The following is a 15,096-nucleotide window of genomic DNA, read 5'->3' as shown; positions in this document are numbered from 1 at the left end:
TTATTTGGCTGCGCCAGGTCTTAGTTTTGGCATGCGGGATCTTTAGTTGTGGCATATGGGATCTAGTTCCCTGACCAGGGATCGAACCCGGGCCCCCTGCATTGGGAGTGCGGAGTCTTAGCCACTGGACCATCAGGGAAGCCCCAGAAGTTAGAAAAACTCCAAGTATATATTAGGGTATCCTAACCAAGGTTTTCTATCAGAAAAAACACTCATGCTCCCAAAGTAGAACTTACCAGGAAGCACAGAAGAGTCTGCGCTGGTAGCTCAAAACTAAGACTGCAATCTCAGCCTTCAGTATACCTGAGACTCAGCTGGAAACCCTGATGATTTCCACGCCCTACTTTAGAGATTCTGATTCAATACATCTGAGGTGAGCCTAGGAATTTCCATGTTTAACTAGCTCTCCTAAGTAATTTTCCAACCACACTCAGGAGAAACAAGGAATGCTGACCCAAGGGTTTATGGGGTTAGGATCCTCAAGCACAGAAGGAAGCTTGAAGCCTGCTGGGAACAGTAACTGAGCTACAAGGGTTGTAACTGGGAGGCTAATGAAAGAAGCTCCACTGTGGCCTGAGACACTCCAAACCAGCAAGGACATCAGGGTACTCCCGTCTGTCTGAAGATATCAGACGTCCTTTAATAGCAATACCACATGGCCGTGAGAAGCGACAGCAATTCTAAACCACAGCTGACCCTTGAACAAAGCAGGGGTTAGGGGTGCAGTGGAAAATCCGACTGTAACTTATGGATGGCCCCCCTTACCTGTGATTCAGCATCTGTGGATTCAACAACCACAGATGGTGTAGTACTGTAATATTTACTACTGAAAAATATCCGAGTATTAAGTGGACTAGAGCAGTTCAAACCTGCATTGTTTAAGGGTCAACTATAATCAGATAATCCATTTTTTCCCCTCCCTCTAGAGTTTGGAAGTAAAACTGCTCCCTTTGGACTAAGTTCATACAGTTCTGTGGGGAAGAGGAAATATCAAAAGAAAAGTACTGGACTTTATGTTAATGAGAGCATGACTGTATCTGTACCCCATGCTAATAATGATAAAGAACGTACACTAAGAAATTCTAAGCAAATAGGTTTAGTTATCTGCTAAATAACTTTCCCTCACCATCCTTCTTCTTGGTTAAAAACATGGCACCAACTGTTCTGTCTCTCATGTTCTTACTGTTTTTATTCTGAAAAGGCAAGTCATCTACTTTGCTCTTGAAGCACTCACTTTACAAAAACCGGAACAGGGCTGAGAGCTAATTTGGGGGCTGAAACTGTCTCAGCCAGGCCAGGCCTTTGAATGCCTATCTCTAGCTTTCACGGGAAGTCACACAACTGACTTGTTATAGTTTAATTTAGAATTCTATTCACACCAAGCACTCCAAATCCATGATTTGAAGACACAGACCTTCTGAAGTTTTAACCCAAATCTAGTTTCTATTAATGAGGTCAGGCAGACACAACTCCATTGGGGGTGCAAAGGGAAACATAGCAGAACAGTACAAACTTTGCCTCTGAAACCCCTTCCCTCGCTATTGACAAATGGGGCACCAGAAAGTAAGTTCCAAGGGCAAGCGCACTCTTTCCTCCAAATGATCCAGGACCTACCTCTATCTTGCTTTTTTTTAGAAAGCAAGCTTACCTCACTAATTCTTTTGGAATTCAGGGATGCTGTGGCCTCTTGGATCTTAAAGCACCAGAATCACAAAGTCAGATGAAAGAGGCCTCAGGCTTCAAGTCACTAACTGCAGCTCAATATTCAAGTCAGCTTGGCTCTCCTGGCTGAAGACAAATGAGCCTCCCTCAAATAAAATGGATCAGGAGGAAATGACATCACTGGAAATGTCAGACACAGCTTTTAAAAGTGGGCCATTTAAGGTTTGGCTCACGCTTAGGAAAACTCTCTTGATTAGCTTTTGGCACGCATCCTTTTCCTACAGAACAGCCAGAACTCAGCGAGGCAGAGAACAATTCTCATTGGGAGTTAAAGGGACAAACCTATCAGTACCAAGCTAGTCAGAAACAGGGCTGATTCTCCTTCCTCTGCTCTGAGATGACACGTTCTCCTTTTCCCATACTCCTCAGACCTAAGTTGCCTGAAAGTAGAGATGATGCTTTCCCTGAGTTCTTAAGGATTGTTCTAGAAACCACCCCACAAGTCGTCAAACTACCAAGGCAACACATGAGGAAATAAGAATGATGGGGCTTACGGCCACAGCCAGACTTATTTTACAGGAACACTTTTCAAATAAAGAAGGCACCCAAAAGAGAACAGTATTTTTTCAACTCACCTTAATACAGCCAACTATTGTAGTTGTAAGAGCAGAATTATACTGAGTGCAGAGTACTGTGGCATACATCAAGATAAATCTGGAAAAAAGAAGGAAAAGGTATCTTATAAGTAAGATTCAACTGCTGATTTTATAATAACCTCTAGCCAAGAGAAACAGTGTTGGCCATGCCAGTACATTCTACTAGTCTCTGATTGTGAGCTTTCCCTACTTCACTGCTGCTTATACTGCAGTTTCAGATTTTTTTAAATTTCATTAAAGAGAAACACATGTACATTTAACGATCAGGTGCTTTTCCCAGCTACTGCACTGAAACCTTGAAACCACCATTCACAATCATGAATACTCTTTTTAGATCATAGTCCTAATTCACCTAACCCAGATAGAAAGCTCAGGACTCATAGACCCTGGCTCAGGTGTGCATGTCACATGAGGCCAATATGATACCAGACCAGGGTGAAGGCAAGAGAGATTCTTAAGGATGGAAGAAAAGCAAATGAGAACTACTTTAAGAGGGGATATAGTTCACTTAACAACGAAGTGGCAGCAGTCGGCAGTCCCAGATTTTACAATGAGGCTTTGAAGCCTGACTCAGTACCAAGGTATCATGTCAACTTTATTTTGAAGCATCCAATCACTATGTACCTAGCCTGTGCCAGATCCGGTCACAAATATCGAGTGAAATGACTGGTTGAGGGAAAAAAAGCATTAGGGATATTTGGAGGTGAAGAGAAGAGGCAGATACAGCACATGTGCAGATACCCTCTTGCCTTCTACAACCTGGCAGGGAGAGGTCAGCCCTAAATTCAAAGGCTGCCACTGCTACCTACTAATTCTGCAAACTTAGACAATTTACTTGAATTCTGAGCCTGCTTTCTCATAGGTAAGGGGACAACAATAGCTGTCAAATGGTCAATGTAGAAATAAAACTAAATAATGCATGTTGAAATATAATGGTGCTTATCACATACTAGCTTATTGGGTAAATATTAGTTTTTTTCTTTCATCCTTCTGAGCATGACTTTGAGATCAGTTTGGTAGCCCTGAGGGCACATTCCCAAGGGTGGTGAAACCACCTGAATCTGGAGGTTTATCCTAAGCTGATACACTCAAGAGACAGAACAGGATACTAAGGAATGAGGCAAAAAGACGCTAGAACAAATCTGTCTAGGAAAACTATCTGTTAACAAGGCAGCAAGGCTTACCCCATCACACAAGAGAGGGTGAACTGCAGAAGAAAGAGGGTGTCGGCCCAGCCTTCAAAATCCATTGCCTGTAATACACAAGAAAGCCCCGGACTTTAGAGCAGGCTCTCAACATCAGCCGTTTCACTCATCAACCAAACTCCTGTGCGCTTGCTCCCGCCACACTCTGCCACATACATACATTTCCCTGCATCGCTCCAAGCGTACAGAGTGACGTTCAAGAACGTCATATACATTGAGCTGAATCAACAAGCAGTTTTGTAAGGTTTTCTCCTTTCCAAAATATGTAAGGTGAGGGAGATTTTGTACTTCTCCCTGTTGGTACAAGAAAACTGATATTTGCTTGAAGGCACAAGCCATGTCCTACTAATCTCAGCAGTTCTCCCAGATGGCTGGTATTAAATAAAGGCTTTCTCAAACCTTAAAACGTATTTCTCCCCTGTAACGTGCGAAAGCTCAAGTACAGCCTTAGTTACACAAATTCAGCTGAGGTCTGTCCAGGAAGAATTCCTATTTTAAAACAGTTGATTTTGTAAAAGCAAGATTTCTGTTGTTCTGTTTGTTTCGAAGCCAAAAGCAAAGGAATGAATAGAAATGACAGGTGCATTGATCATCTCATTTCTCATCCAATAGGGAGGGTTTGTCTCTCAAGTACATAATTTCTCTTGCAATATGAGTTTGTCAGGCAAATATGAGAAACGCTCCACTTTTTCTCTCTCTGCCAACCTGTCCAGCTTCAACTCTTGCCACTTCAACATAAATCTCACAGCTCCAGGGCTCCAGCAATACCAGGCTCCTTGTGGTTTATAAAACATAACCTGCAGTTTCAAACTCACATGCCTTTGCCTGGAATACCCTTCCCCTCTACATTCATCTGACTCCTGCTCACCCATCAAACTAGAAAAGTCAAGCAGCTCCTTCGTGGGGCTTTCCCGGATCAATAACTCCTTCCTTTGTGCCTCAGCAGTACTTCTCTAGTGCTCTTATCTCTCTGAACTGCAAATCTTTCTACACCACGTCTACAGACTGTGAGCTCCCTGGTGGGAGGAACCACATCAAATTAACTGAATCACATTCCGAACACAGCATTTGACAGACAGTAGGCATTCAATCTGCTTACGGTTCTTTGTTGAGGCATAACATATAAAAAATAAAATTCACCAATTTTAAGTGTGTAATTCAATGAGTCTTGAAAAATATATAGTCATGAAACCACCATTACAGTCATGATAAAGAAATTTCGGCCTAAAACCATAAAACCTAGAAGAAAACACAGGGAAAAGCTCCTTACCACTGGTCTTGACAATAATTTTTTGGCTATGACACCAAAAGCACAAACAACAAAAGATAAGAGGGACTACATTAAACTAAAAGGCTTCTGCACAGCAAAAGAAACCATCAACAAAATGAGAGGGCAACCTACGGAATGGGAAAAAATATTTGTAAACCATATATCTGATAAGAGGTGAATAGCCAAAGTATATAAGGAACTCATATAACTCAACAGCAAAAAAAAAAAAAAAAAACCAAACAACCCAATTAAAAAATGGGCAAAGGAACTGAGTAGACATTTCCCCCAAAAGGAGGCACAAATGGACAACAGGTACATGAAAAGGTGCTCAACATCACTAATCAAAAGAAAGACGCAAATCAAAACCACAGTGAGATAGCACCCCACACCTGTTAGAATAGCTGTCATCAAAAAGACAAGAGATAACAAGTGCTGGAGAGGGTGTGGAGGAAAGAGAACACTTGTGCACTGTGGGTGGGAATGTAAATTTGTACAGCCAAGATGGAAAACACACACACACAGACACACACAATGGAGCATTATTTAGCCATGAGAAAGGAAATCCTGCTTTTTGCAACAACATAAATGGACCTTGAGGGCACTATGCAAAGTGAGATAAATCAGACAGAGAAAGACAGACACGGTCTGATCTCACTTACACGTAAAATCTAAAAAAGCCAAATTCACAGAAACAGAGGGTGAATGGTGGTTGCCAGGGGCTGGGGCGTGGGTGAAATGGTGAGAAGTTGGTTTTACAACTTATAAGATGCGTAAGTTCTAGGGATCTAACGTATAAGCATGGTATTATAGTTAACAACACTGTATTATATACTTGAAAATTACTAAGAGAGTAGATCGTAAGTGTTCTCACCACAAAAAAAAAAAAGGCAGTTATGTGAGGTGATGGCAGGGTTAACTAATGCTACTGTGGTAATCATTTCCTAATACATAACTGTATCAAATCAACCACTGTACAACTTAAACTTACACAATATTAAATGTCCATTGTATCTCAGTAAAGCTGGAAAGAAATATTTACCACCCTAGAAAGTTCCCTCCTGCCCCTTTACAGTCAGTCAATCCCCTCTCCCATTTACAGCCCCTGGGAACCTCTGATCTACTTTCTTACTAGAGTTTTACCATTCAGTAATTTCATATAAATGAGATTGTACAGTATGTACGCTTTTATGTCTGGCTTCTTTCACTTGACATAATGTGGATAGCTTGGTTCTTTCAGTAAATGCATCTTTAATTTTATAATGAACTGTCCAACTGTTTTCCAAAGTAGCTATAACGTTTTGTATTCCCACCAGCACTGTTATGAGAGTTCCCGCTGCTCTACATTCATATATACACTTGGAACTGTTTGAGACCATCCAAGTGATTAAATAAATGGTAGCTCATTATAATTTTAATTTTTTTTAGGTCATGAATCAATTTATTGATCACAAATAGCATTGAAAAATAAAATAGAACAAAATAGAAAACAGGGTGTATTCCGTGTAACAAGAAATATTTTTTTATGAAATTTTGCCTCATTTATGTGTGCATGAGAGTGTATACTGAATCACAATATAATTATTATTTCTATCTGTATGTAGAGGTCAAATATTTTGAGAAATATTGGTCTAGGGGATCAAATGTTATTTTTAGGGTTAAATGTTTAAAATATTTATACATTGACATGAAAATTGTAGTTTCTACCTGGCCGAAGCATGGCAAGACTCACACAGATAAACCAGAGTAAAAAGTATAACAGACCTAATACTTTTTTTTTTTTTTTTTTTGGCTGCATCGGGTCTTAGTTGCGGCACATGGGATCTTCGTTGAGGCATGCGGGCTTCTCTCCAGTTGCGGCGTGCAGGTTTTTCTCTCTCTAGTTGTGGTGCGTGGGCTCCAGGGCAAGTGGGCTCTGAAGTTGTGGCGCTCGGGCTCCAGAGCGCGTGGGCTCTGTAGTTTGCGGCGCGCACAGGCTTAGTTGCCCTGCGGCATGTGGGATCTTAGTTCCCCGACCAGCGATGGAACCCAAGTCCCCTGCGTTGGAAGGCAGATTCTTTACCACGGGACCACCAGGGAAGTCCCCAGACCTAATACTCTTGAAGAAACAGAATACATTCTATTTCACACACAGACACCAACATCTTTTGTCTTGAAACTTGTAGCACTTTCCTCTCTTATAAGTTCCGTTTCTTCTTCTTTTTTAAAACCTTCATAAACTGATTACTGGCTTTGAAGTCAGACCTGCATCCAGATCCCAAATCCACCATTCCCTAGGTGTATCATTGTAATTTTAATTTGCATTTCCCTAATCACTAATGAGGTTAAGCATCTTTTAATGTGCTATTTTGCCATCAGTACTGTTTCTTTAGTGAAGTGTCTGTGCAAATCTTTTCCAAATTTTATTCAAGTTATTTGTCTTCTTACTACTGAGTTTTAAATTAACAGTTTTAAAAAATATATTCTAGATACAAGTCCTTAATCATATATATTGGGTTGGCCAAAAAGTTCCTTAGGTTTTTAAGTAAAAATAAAAGACACATTTTTCATTTTCACCAAGAACTTTACTGAACAACGTATTCACCCTTTTGTTCCACTACCTTCTGCCATTTTTCAGGCAACTTCATAATTCCATCTTCCCAAACATTTCATCTTTTTGAGCAAAGAACTGTTCCAGGTGCCTTTTACAGTTTTCCAGGGAACTGAAATTTTTTCCATTGAGAGAATTTTCTAAAGACTGAAATAAATGGAAATCTGAAGGTGCACTGTCTGGTGAATACGGCGGATGAACCAGAACTTCCCAACCAAGCCTTAACAGTTTTTGCCTGGTCATCAAAGAAACATGCGGCCTTGTGTGATCCTGATGGAAGATTATGCGTTTTCTGTTGACTAATTCCGGACGCTTTCGTCGAGTGCTGCTTTCAGTTGGTCTAATTGAGAGCAGTACTTGTTGGAATTAACTGACTGGTTTTCCGGAAGGAGCTCATAATAGAGGACTCCCTTCCAATCCCACCATATACATCACCACCTTCTTTGGATGAAGACTGGCCTTTGGTGTGGTTGGTGGTGATTCATTTCGCTTGCCCCACGATCCCTTCCGTTCCACATTATTGTACAGTATCCACTTTTCATCACCCGTCACAATTTGTTTTAAAAATGAAACGTTTTTGTTACGTTTAAGTAGAGAATCGCATGTGGAAATACGGTCCAGAAGGTTTTTTTCCACTTTAACTTATGTGGAACCCAAACATTAAAGTGATTAACATAACCAAGCTGATGCAAATGATTTTCAACGCTTGATTTGGATATTTCGAGTATGTTGGCCATCTCCCGCGTGGTGTAATGTTGACTGTTCTCAATTAATGCCTTGATTGATCACTATCAACTTCAACTGGTCAACCTGATCGTGGAGCATCTTCCAGCAAGAAATCTCCAGCACGAAACTTCGCAAACCACGTTTGACACGTTCGATCAGTCACAGCACCTTCTCCAAACACTGTACAAATCTTTTTGTGCGTTGCAGGTGCGTTTTTACCATTCTTGAAATAATAAAGCATAATGTGCCAAAAATGTTGCTTCTTTCTTATCAATATTAAAATGACTAGACAAAAATTCACCAATTTCAATGTTTTTTTTTTAATGCACGCTGATATGACAGCTGTCATACAATCTAACAAAACAATCTAACAAAATTGTTTTGAATGAAGTTAAAGACAACTAAGCACTACTAGAACCATCTTACGGAAAAAACCAAATGAAATTTTCGGCCAACCCAATATATATGAATACAATATATGCAATATATGATTATACAAGTATTTTCAGTCTGTGGCTTGCATTTTCTTAATGGTGTCTTTTGAAAAACAACTTTAATTTTGATGGAGTCTAAGATCAACTTCGTGTTTTACAATTCTTGCTTTTTATGACTTTTCTATGAAACCCAGTCTAACCCTAAATCACAAAGATATTTTTCTGTGTTTTCTTCTAGTTTTATAGTTTTAGCTCTACTTTTAGGTCTATGATCCTTTTTGTATTAGTTTGCCAGGGCTGCTGTAACAAAGTACCACAAACTGAGTGACTTAAAAAACAGAAATGCATTGTCTTACAGTTCTAAATGCTAGAAGTCCAAGATCAAGGTGTCAGCAGGGTTGGTTCCTTCTGAGGGCTGTGAGACAGAATCTGTTCCACGCCTCTCCCCTAGCTTCTGGTGATATGCTGGCAATCTTTGGTGTTCCTTAGCTTGCTGAGGCATCATTCTGGTATCTGCCTTCATGTTCTCATGACATTCTCTCTATGTTACTGTCTGTGTCCAAATTTACCCTTTTTATAACTGCACCATTGATACTGGATTTAGGGTCCATCCTACTCCATTATGATTTCATCTTAACAAATTACATCTGCAATGACCCTGTTTCAAAATAAGGTCACATCCTGATACTGAGGGTAGGACTTCAACATGACTTTGAGGGGAGCAACAACACAATGCAACTCAAAATACTTTTCAAATTAATTTTTGTGTATTTCCTGAGGTAAGGGTCAAGGTTCATTTTTCTGCATATAGATGTCAAATTGTTCCAGCACCATTTGTTGAAGAGACTATCCTTTCCTCATTGATTTATTTAGTTACCTTCAACAAAAACAACTGACCAAATGGTCTATCTGTACTTCTTGATTCTCTGCTCTGTTCCATTGGTCTATGTCTACTCTTAATCCAATACCACACTGTCTTGATTACAGTAGTTTTATAAAAGTCTTGAAATCAAGTAGATAAATCCTCCAACATTTTTCTTTTCTGTTTTAAAAATTTTAGTTTTTTTTTAATTGAAGTATAGTTGACTTACAATATTGTGTTAATTTCAGGTTACAGCAAAGTGATTCAGTTATATATTTTTTCAGATTATTTTCCATTATAGGCTATTACAAGATACTGCAAGAGTTCCCTGTACTATACAGTAAATCCTTGTTGCTTCTTTATTTTAATAGTAATTTGTATCTGTTAATCCCATACCCCTAATTTATCTCTCCCCCCCGACTCCCTTTCCCCTTTGGTAACCATACATTTGTTTTCTGTACCTGTTGAGTCTGTTTTGTATATAGATTCATTTGCATTATTTTTTAGATTCCACATATAAGTGATATCATATAATATTTGTCTTTCTCTGTCTGACTTACTTCAGTTAGTATGATATTCACTAGGTCCTCCAACATTGTTCTTTTTCAAATTTGACTATGATAAGTCCTTTGCAATTCTATATAAAATTCAAAATCAGCTTAGCAATTCTACAAAAAATCCTGCTATGGGATTGGAACGATGTTGAATCTACAGATCAATTAGAAGAGAATTGACAGATTAATAATATCAAGTTTTCCAATTCATAAACATTCATAAATATAAAAATCATTTATTTCGGTCTTTTAAAATTTCTCTCAGTACTGTTTTATAAAGTTTTCAGTGTACAGACATTGACATATTTTGTTAAATTTTTCCCTGAGTATTTCATACTTTTGAAGCTTTTATAAATGGTATTATTTACTTAGTTGCCAAGTGTTCATTGCTGATATATGGCAGTACAGTCGATTTTTATATGCTGACCTCGTATCTTACAACTTTGCTAAACTAATTAGTTCTAATCACTCTTTTCTAGATTCTTTAGGATTTTCTGCATATATGATCATGGTCTTTATAGAGATACTGTTAATTCTTCCTTTCTAATCTCTTATTCTTACCTTCCTGCACTGATGGGGTCCTCGAGTATAATGTTGAATAAAACATTATATGAGAGCAGACATCCCTGCCTTGTTCTCAGTCCTAGTGAAAAGGTATTCAGTCATTCACCATTAAGTAAAATAGCAATACATTATTTTGGTAGACGTCCTTTATTAGGTTGAGAAAGTTCCCTTCTATTCCTACTTTGCTGAGAATTTTAAACTCATAAATGTGTGTCAACTTTTGTCAAACACATTTTCTCAAACTATCGACATGTTCTTCTACTTTACTCTTGCCAATATGATGAACTACACTGATTAACTGATTTTCCAATTTTAAACTAACCTTAATTCCTAAGATAAACACAACTTGGTCATGATTTAGTGTCCTTTTTATATACTGCTGTATTTTTGGACTATAGTTTTCTTCTCTCCTTGTAATTTTTGTCAGCTAGCGGTAGACGGTATACTGGCCTCATAAATCAATTGGGAAGTGTTCTTTTCTATACTCTGGAAAATTTTATGTAGAATTAGCATTGTTTCTTCCTTAAACATCTGGTAAAATTCTCCAATGAAGTGATCAGGGCCTGGAGTTTCCTTTCTCGGGAGGTCTTAAACTACAAATTCAATTTCTTTAATAAAGATAGGGCTAAAAACTAGGGCTTTTACTTATTTTAATTAAATAGATCAATTTATTTAACAGAGTAAGGCTATTCATGTTATCTGTTTCTTCTTGAGTGAGCTTTGGCAGTTCTGTCTCATTCAAGAATTTGTCCACTTAGATAGCCTCAACCACCAGAGGGCAGACAGCAGAAGCAAGAAAAACTACAATCCTGCAGCCTGTGGAACAAAAACCACATTCACAGAAAGATAGACAAGATGAAAAGGCAGAGGGCTATATACCAGATGAAGGAACAAGAAAAAACCCCAGAAAAACAACTAAATGAAGTGGAGATAGGCAACCTTCCAGAAAAAGAATTCAGAATAATGATAGTGAAGATGATCCAGGACTGCGGAATAAGAATGGAGGCAAAGATTGAGAAGATGCAAGAAATGTTTAACAAAGACCTAGAAGAATTAAAGAACAAACAAACAGAGATGACCAATACAATAACTGAAATGAAAACTACACTAGAAGGAATCAATAGCAGAATAACTGAGGCAGAAGAACGGGTAAGTGACCTGGAAGACAGAATGGTGGAATTCACTGCTGCGGAACAGAATAAAGAAAAAAGAATGAAAAGAAATGAAGACAGCCTAAGAGACCTCTGGGACAACATTAAACACAACAACATTCGCATTATAGGGGTCCCAGAAGGAGAAGAGAGAGAGAAAGGACCCGAGAAAATATTTCAAGAGATTACAGTCGAAAACTTCCCTAACATGGGAAAGTAAATAGCCACCCAAGTCCAGGAAGCGCAGAGGGTCCCATACAGGATAAACCCAAGGAGAAACACGCCGAGACACACAGTAATCAAACTGGCAAAAATTAAAGACAAAGAAAAATTATTGAAAGCAGCAAGGGAAAAACAACAAATAACATACAAGGGAACTCCCATAAGGTTAACAGCTGATTTCTCAGCAGAAACTCTACAAGCCAGAAGGGAGTGGCATGATACACTTAAAGTGATGAAAGGGAAGAACCTACAATCAAGATCACTCTACCCGGCAAGGATCTCATTTAGATTTGATGGAGAAATCAAAAGCTTTACAGACAAGCAACAGCTAAGAGAATTCAGCACCACCAAACCAGCTCTACAACAAATTCTAAAGGAACTTCTCTAAGTGGGAAACACAAGAGAAGAAAAGGACCTACAGAAACAAACCCAAAACAATTAAGAAAATGGTCATAGGAACATACATATCGATAATTACCTTAAACGTAAATGGATTAAATGTTCCAACCAAAAGACACAGGCTTGCTGAATGGATACAAAAACAAGACCCATATACATGCTGTCTACAAGAGACCCACTTCAGACCTAGGGACACATACAGACTGAAAGTGAGGGGATGGAAAAAGATATTCCATGCAAATGGAAATCAAAAGAAAGCTGGAGTAGCTATACTCATATCAGATAAAATAGACTTTAAAATAAAGAATGTTACAAGAGACAAGGAAGGACACTACATAATGATCAAGGGATCAATCCAAGAAGAAGATATAACAATTATAAATATATATGCACCCAACACAGGAGCACCTCAATACATAAGGCAACTGCTAACAGCTATAAAAGAGGAAATCGACAGTAACACAATAATAGTGGGGGACTTTAACACCTCACTTACACCAATGGACAGATCATCCAAAATGAAAATAAATAAGGAAACAGAAGCTTTAAATGACACAATAGACCAGATAGATTTAATTGATATTTATAGGACATTCCATCCAAAAACAGCAGATTACACTTTCTTCTCAAGTGTGCACGGAACATTCTCCAGGATAGATCACATCTTGGGTCACAAATCAAGCCTCAGTAAATTTAAGAAAATTGAAACCATAAGAAGCATCTTTTCTGACCACAACGCTATGAGATTAGAAATGAATTACAGGGAAAAAAAACGTGAAAAGCACAAACACATGGAGGCTAAACAATACGTGACTAAATAACCAAGAGATCACTGAAGAAATCAAAGAGGAAATAAAAAAATACCTAGAGACAAATGACAATGAAAACACGATGATCCAAAACCTATGGGATGCAGCAAAAGAAGTTCTAAGAGGGAAGTTTATAGCTATAGAAGCCTACCTAAAGAAACAAGAAAAATCTCAAGTAAGCAATCTAACCTTACACCTAAAGGAACCAGAGAAAGAAGAACAAATAAAACCCAAAGTTAGCAGAAGGAAAGAAGTCATAAAGATCAGAGCAGAAATAAATGAAATAGAAACAAAGAAAACAATAGCAAAGATCAATAAAACTAAAAGCTGGTTCTTTGAGAAGATAAACAAAATTGATAAACCATTAGCCAGACTCATCAAGAAAAAGAGGGAGAGGACTCAAATCAATAAAATTAGAAATGAAAAAGGAGAAGTTACAACAGACACCGCAGAAATACAAAGCATCCTAAGAGACTACTACCAGCAACTCTATGCCAGTAAAATGGACAACCTGGAAGAAATGGACAAATTCTTAGAAAGGTATAACCTTCCAAGACTGAACCAGGAAGAAACAGAAAATATAAACAGACCAATCACAAGTAATGAAATTGAAACTGTGATTAAAAGTCTTCCAACAAACAAAAGTCCAGGACCAGATGGCTTCACAGCTGAATTCTATCAAACATTTAGAGAAGAGCTAACACCCATCCTTCTCAAACTCTTCCAAAAAATTGCAGAGGAAGGAACACTCCCAAACTCATTCTATGAGACCACCATCACCCTGATACCAAAATCAGACAAAGATAATACAAAAAAAGAAAATTACAGACCAATATCACTGATGAATATAGATGCAAAAATCCTCAACAAAATACTAGCAAACAGAATCCAACAACACATTAAAAGGATCATACACCACGATCAAGTGGGATTTATCCCAGGGATGCAAGGATTCTTCAATATATGCAAATCAATCAATGTGATACACCATATTAACAAATTGAAGAATAAAAACCACATGATCATCTCAATAGATGCAGAAAAAGCTTTTGACAAAATTCAACACCCATTTATGATAAAAACTCTCCAGAAAGTGGGCATAGAGGGAACCTACCTCAACATAATAAAGGCCATCTATGACAAACCCACAGCAAACATCATTCTCAACGGTGAAAAACTGAAAGCATTTCCTCTAAGATCAGGAACGAGACAAGGATGTCCACTCTCACCACTATTATTCAACATAGTTTTGGAAGTCCTAGCCACGGCAATCAGAGAAGAAAAAGAAATAAAAGGAATACAAATTGGAAAAGAAGTAAAACTGTCACTGTTTGCAGATGACATGATAATATACATAGAGAATCCTAAAAATGCCACCAGAAAACTACTAGAGCTAATCAATGAATTTGGTAAAGTTGCAGGATACAAAATTAATTTACAGAAATCTCTTGCATTCCTATATACTAATGATGAAAAATCTGAAAGAGAAATCAAGAAAACACTCCCATTTACCAAGGAAACACTCCCATTTACCATTGCAACAAAAAGAATAAAATACCTAGGAATAAACCTACCTAGGGAGACAAAAGACCTGTATGCAGAAAACTATAAGACACTGATGAAAGAAATTAAAGATGACACCAACAGATGGAGAGATATACCATGTTCTTGGATTGGAAGAATCAATATTGTGAAAATGATTATACTACCCAAAGCAATCTACAGATTCAATGCAATCCCTATCAAATTACCAATGGCATTTTTTACGGAACTAGAACAAATCATCTTAAAATTTGTATGGAGACACAAAAGACCCCGAATAGCCAAAGCAGTCTTGAGGGAAAAAAACGGAGCTGGAGGAATCGGACTCCCTGACTTCAGACTATATTACAAAGCTACAGTAATCAAGCCAATATGGTACTGCCACAGAAACAGAAACATAGATCAATGGAACAAGATAGAAAGCCCAGAGATAAACCCACGCACCTATGGTCA

At 38.2% G+C, this 15,096-nt stretch overlaps 1 protein-coding gene across 3 annotated transcripts in view; it reads right to left on the bottom strand.

Annotated features, from left to right (window-relative positions):
• The window catches only part of SLC35D1 (solute carrier family 35 member D1), a 61,814-nt gene that overhangs the window by 21,384 nt on the left and 25,334 nt on the right, over nucleotides 1-15,096 (bottom strand). For all 3 annotated transcript variants that reach the window (XM_082358619.1, XM_082358618.1, XM_082358617.1), the window contains 2 exons: nucleotides 3,503-3,570; nucleotides 2,298-2,376 (listed from right to left, as the gene is read on the bottom strand). In XM_082358619.1, coding sequence (XP_082214745.1) covers nucleotides 2,298-2,376; nucleotides 3,503-3,570 — 147 coding nt within the window. The remainder of the gene's footprint in view (nucleotides 1-2,297; nucleotides 2,377-3,502; nucleotides 3,571-15,096) is intronic.

This window comes from Balaenoptera borealis, assembly GCF_965194805.1.
Source record: "Balaenoptera borealis genome assembly, chromosome: 1".
In the NCBI taxonomy this organism is placed as follows: domain Eukaryota; kingdom Metazoa; phylum Chordata; class Mammalia; order Artiodactyla; family Balaenopteridae; genus Balaenoptera; species Balaenoptera borealis.
Note: the sequence above shows the minus strand (reverse complement) of the source record. Positions and strands in the feature narration are given on the sequence as shown.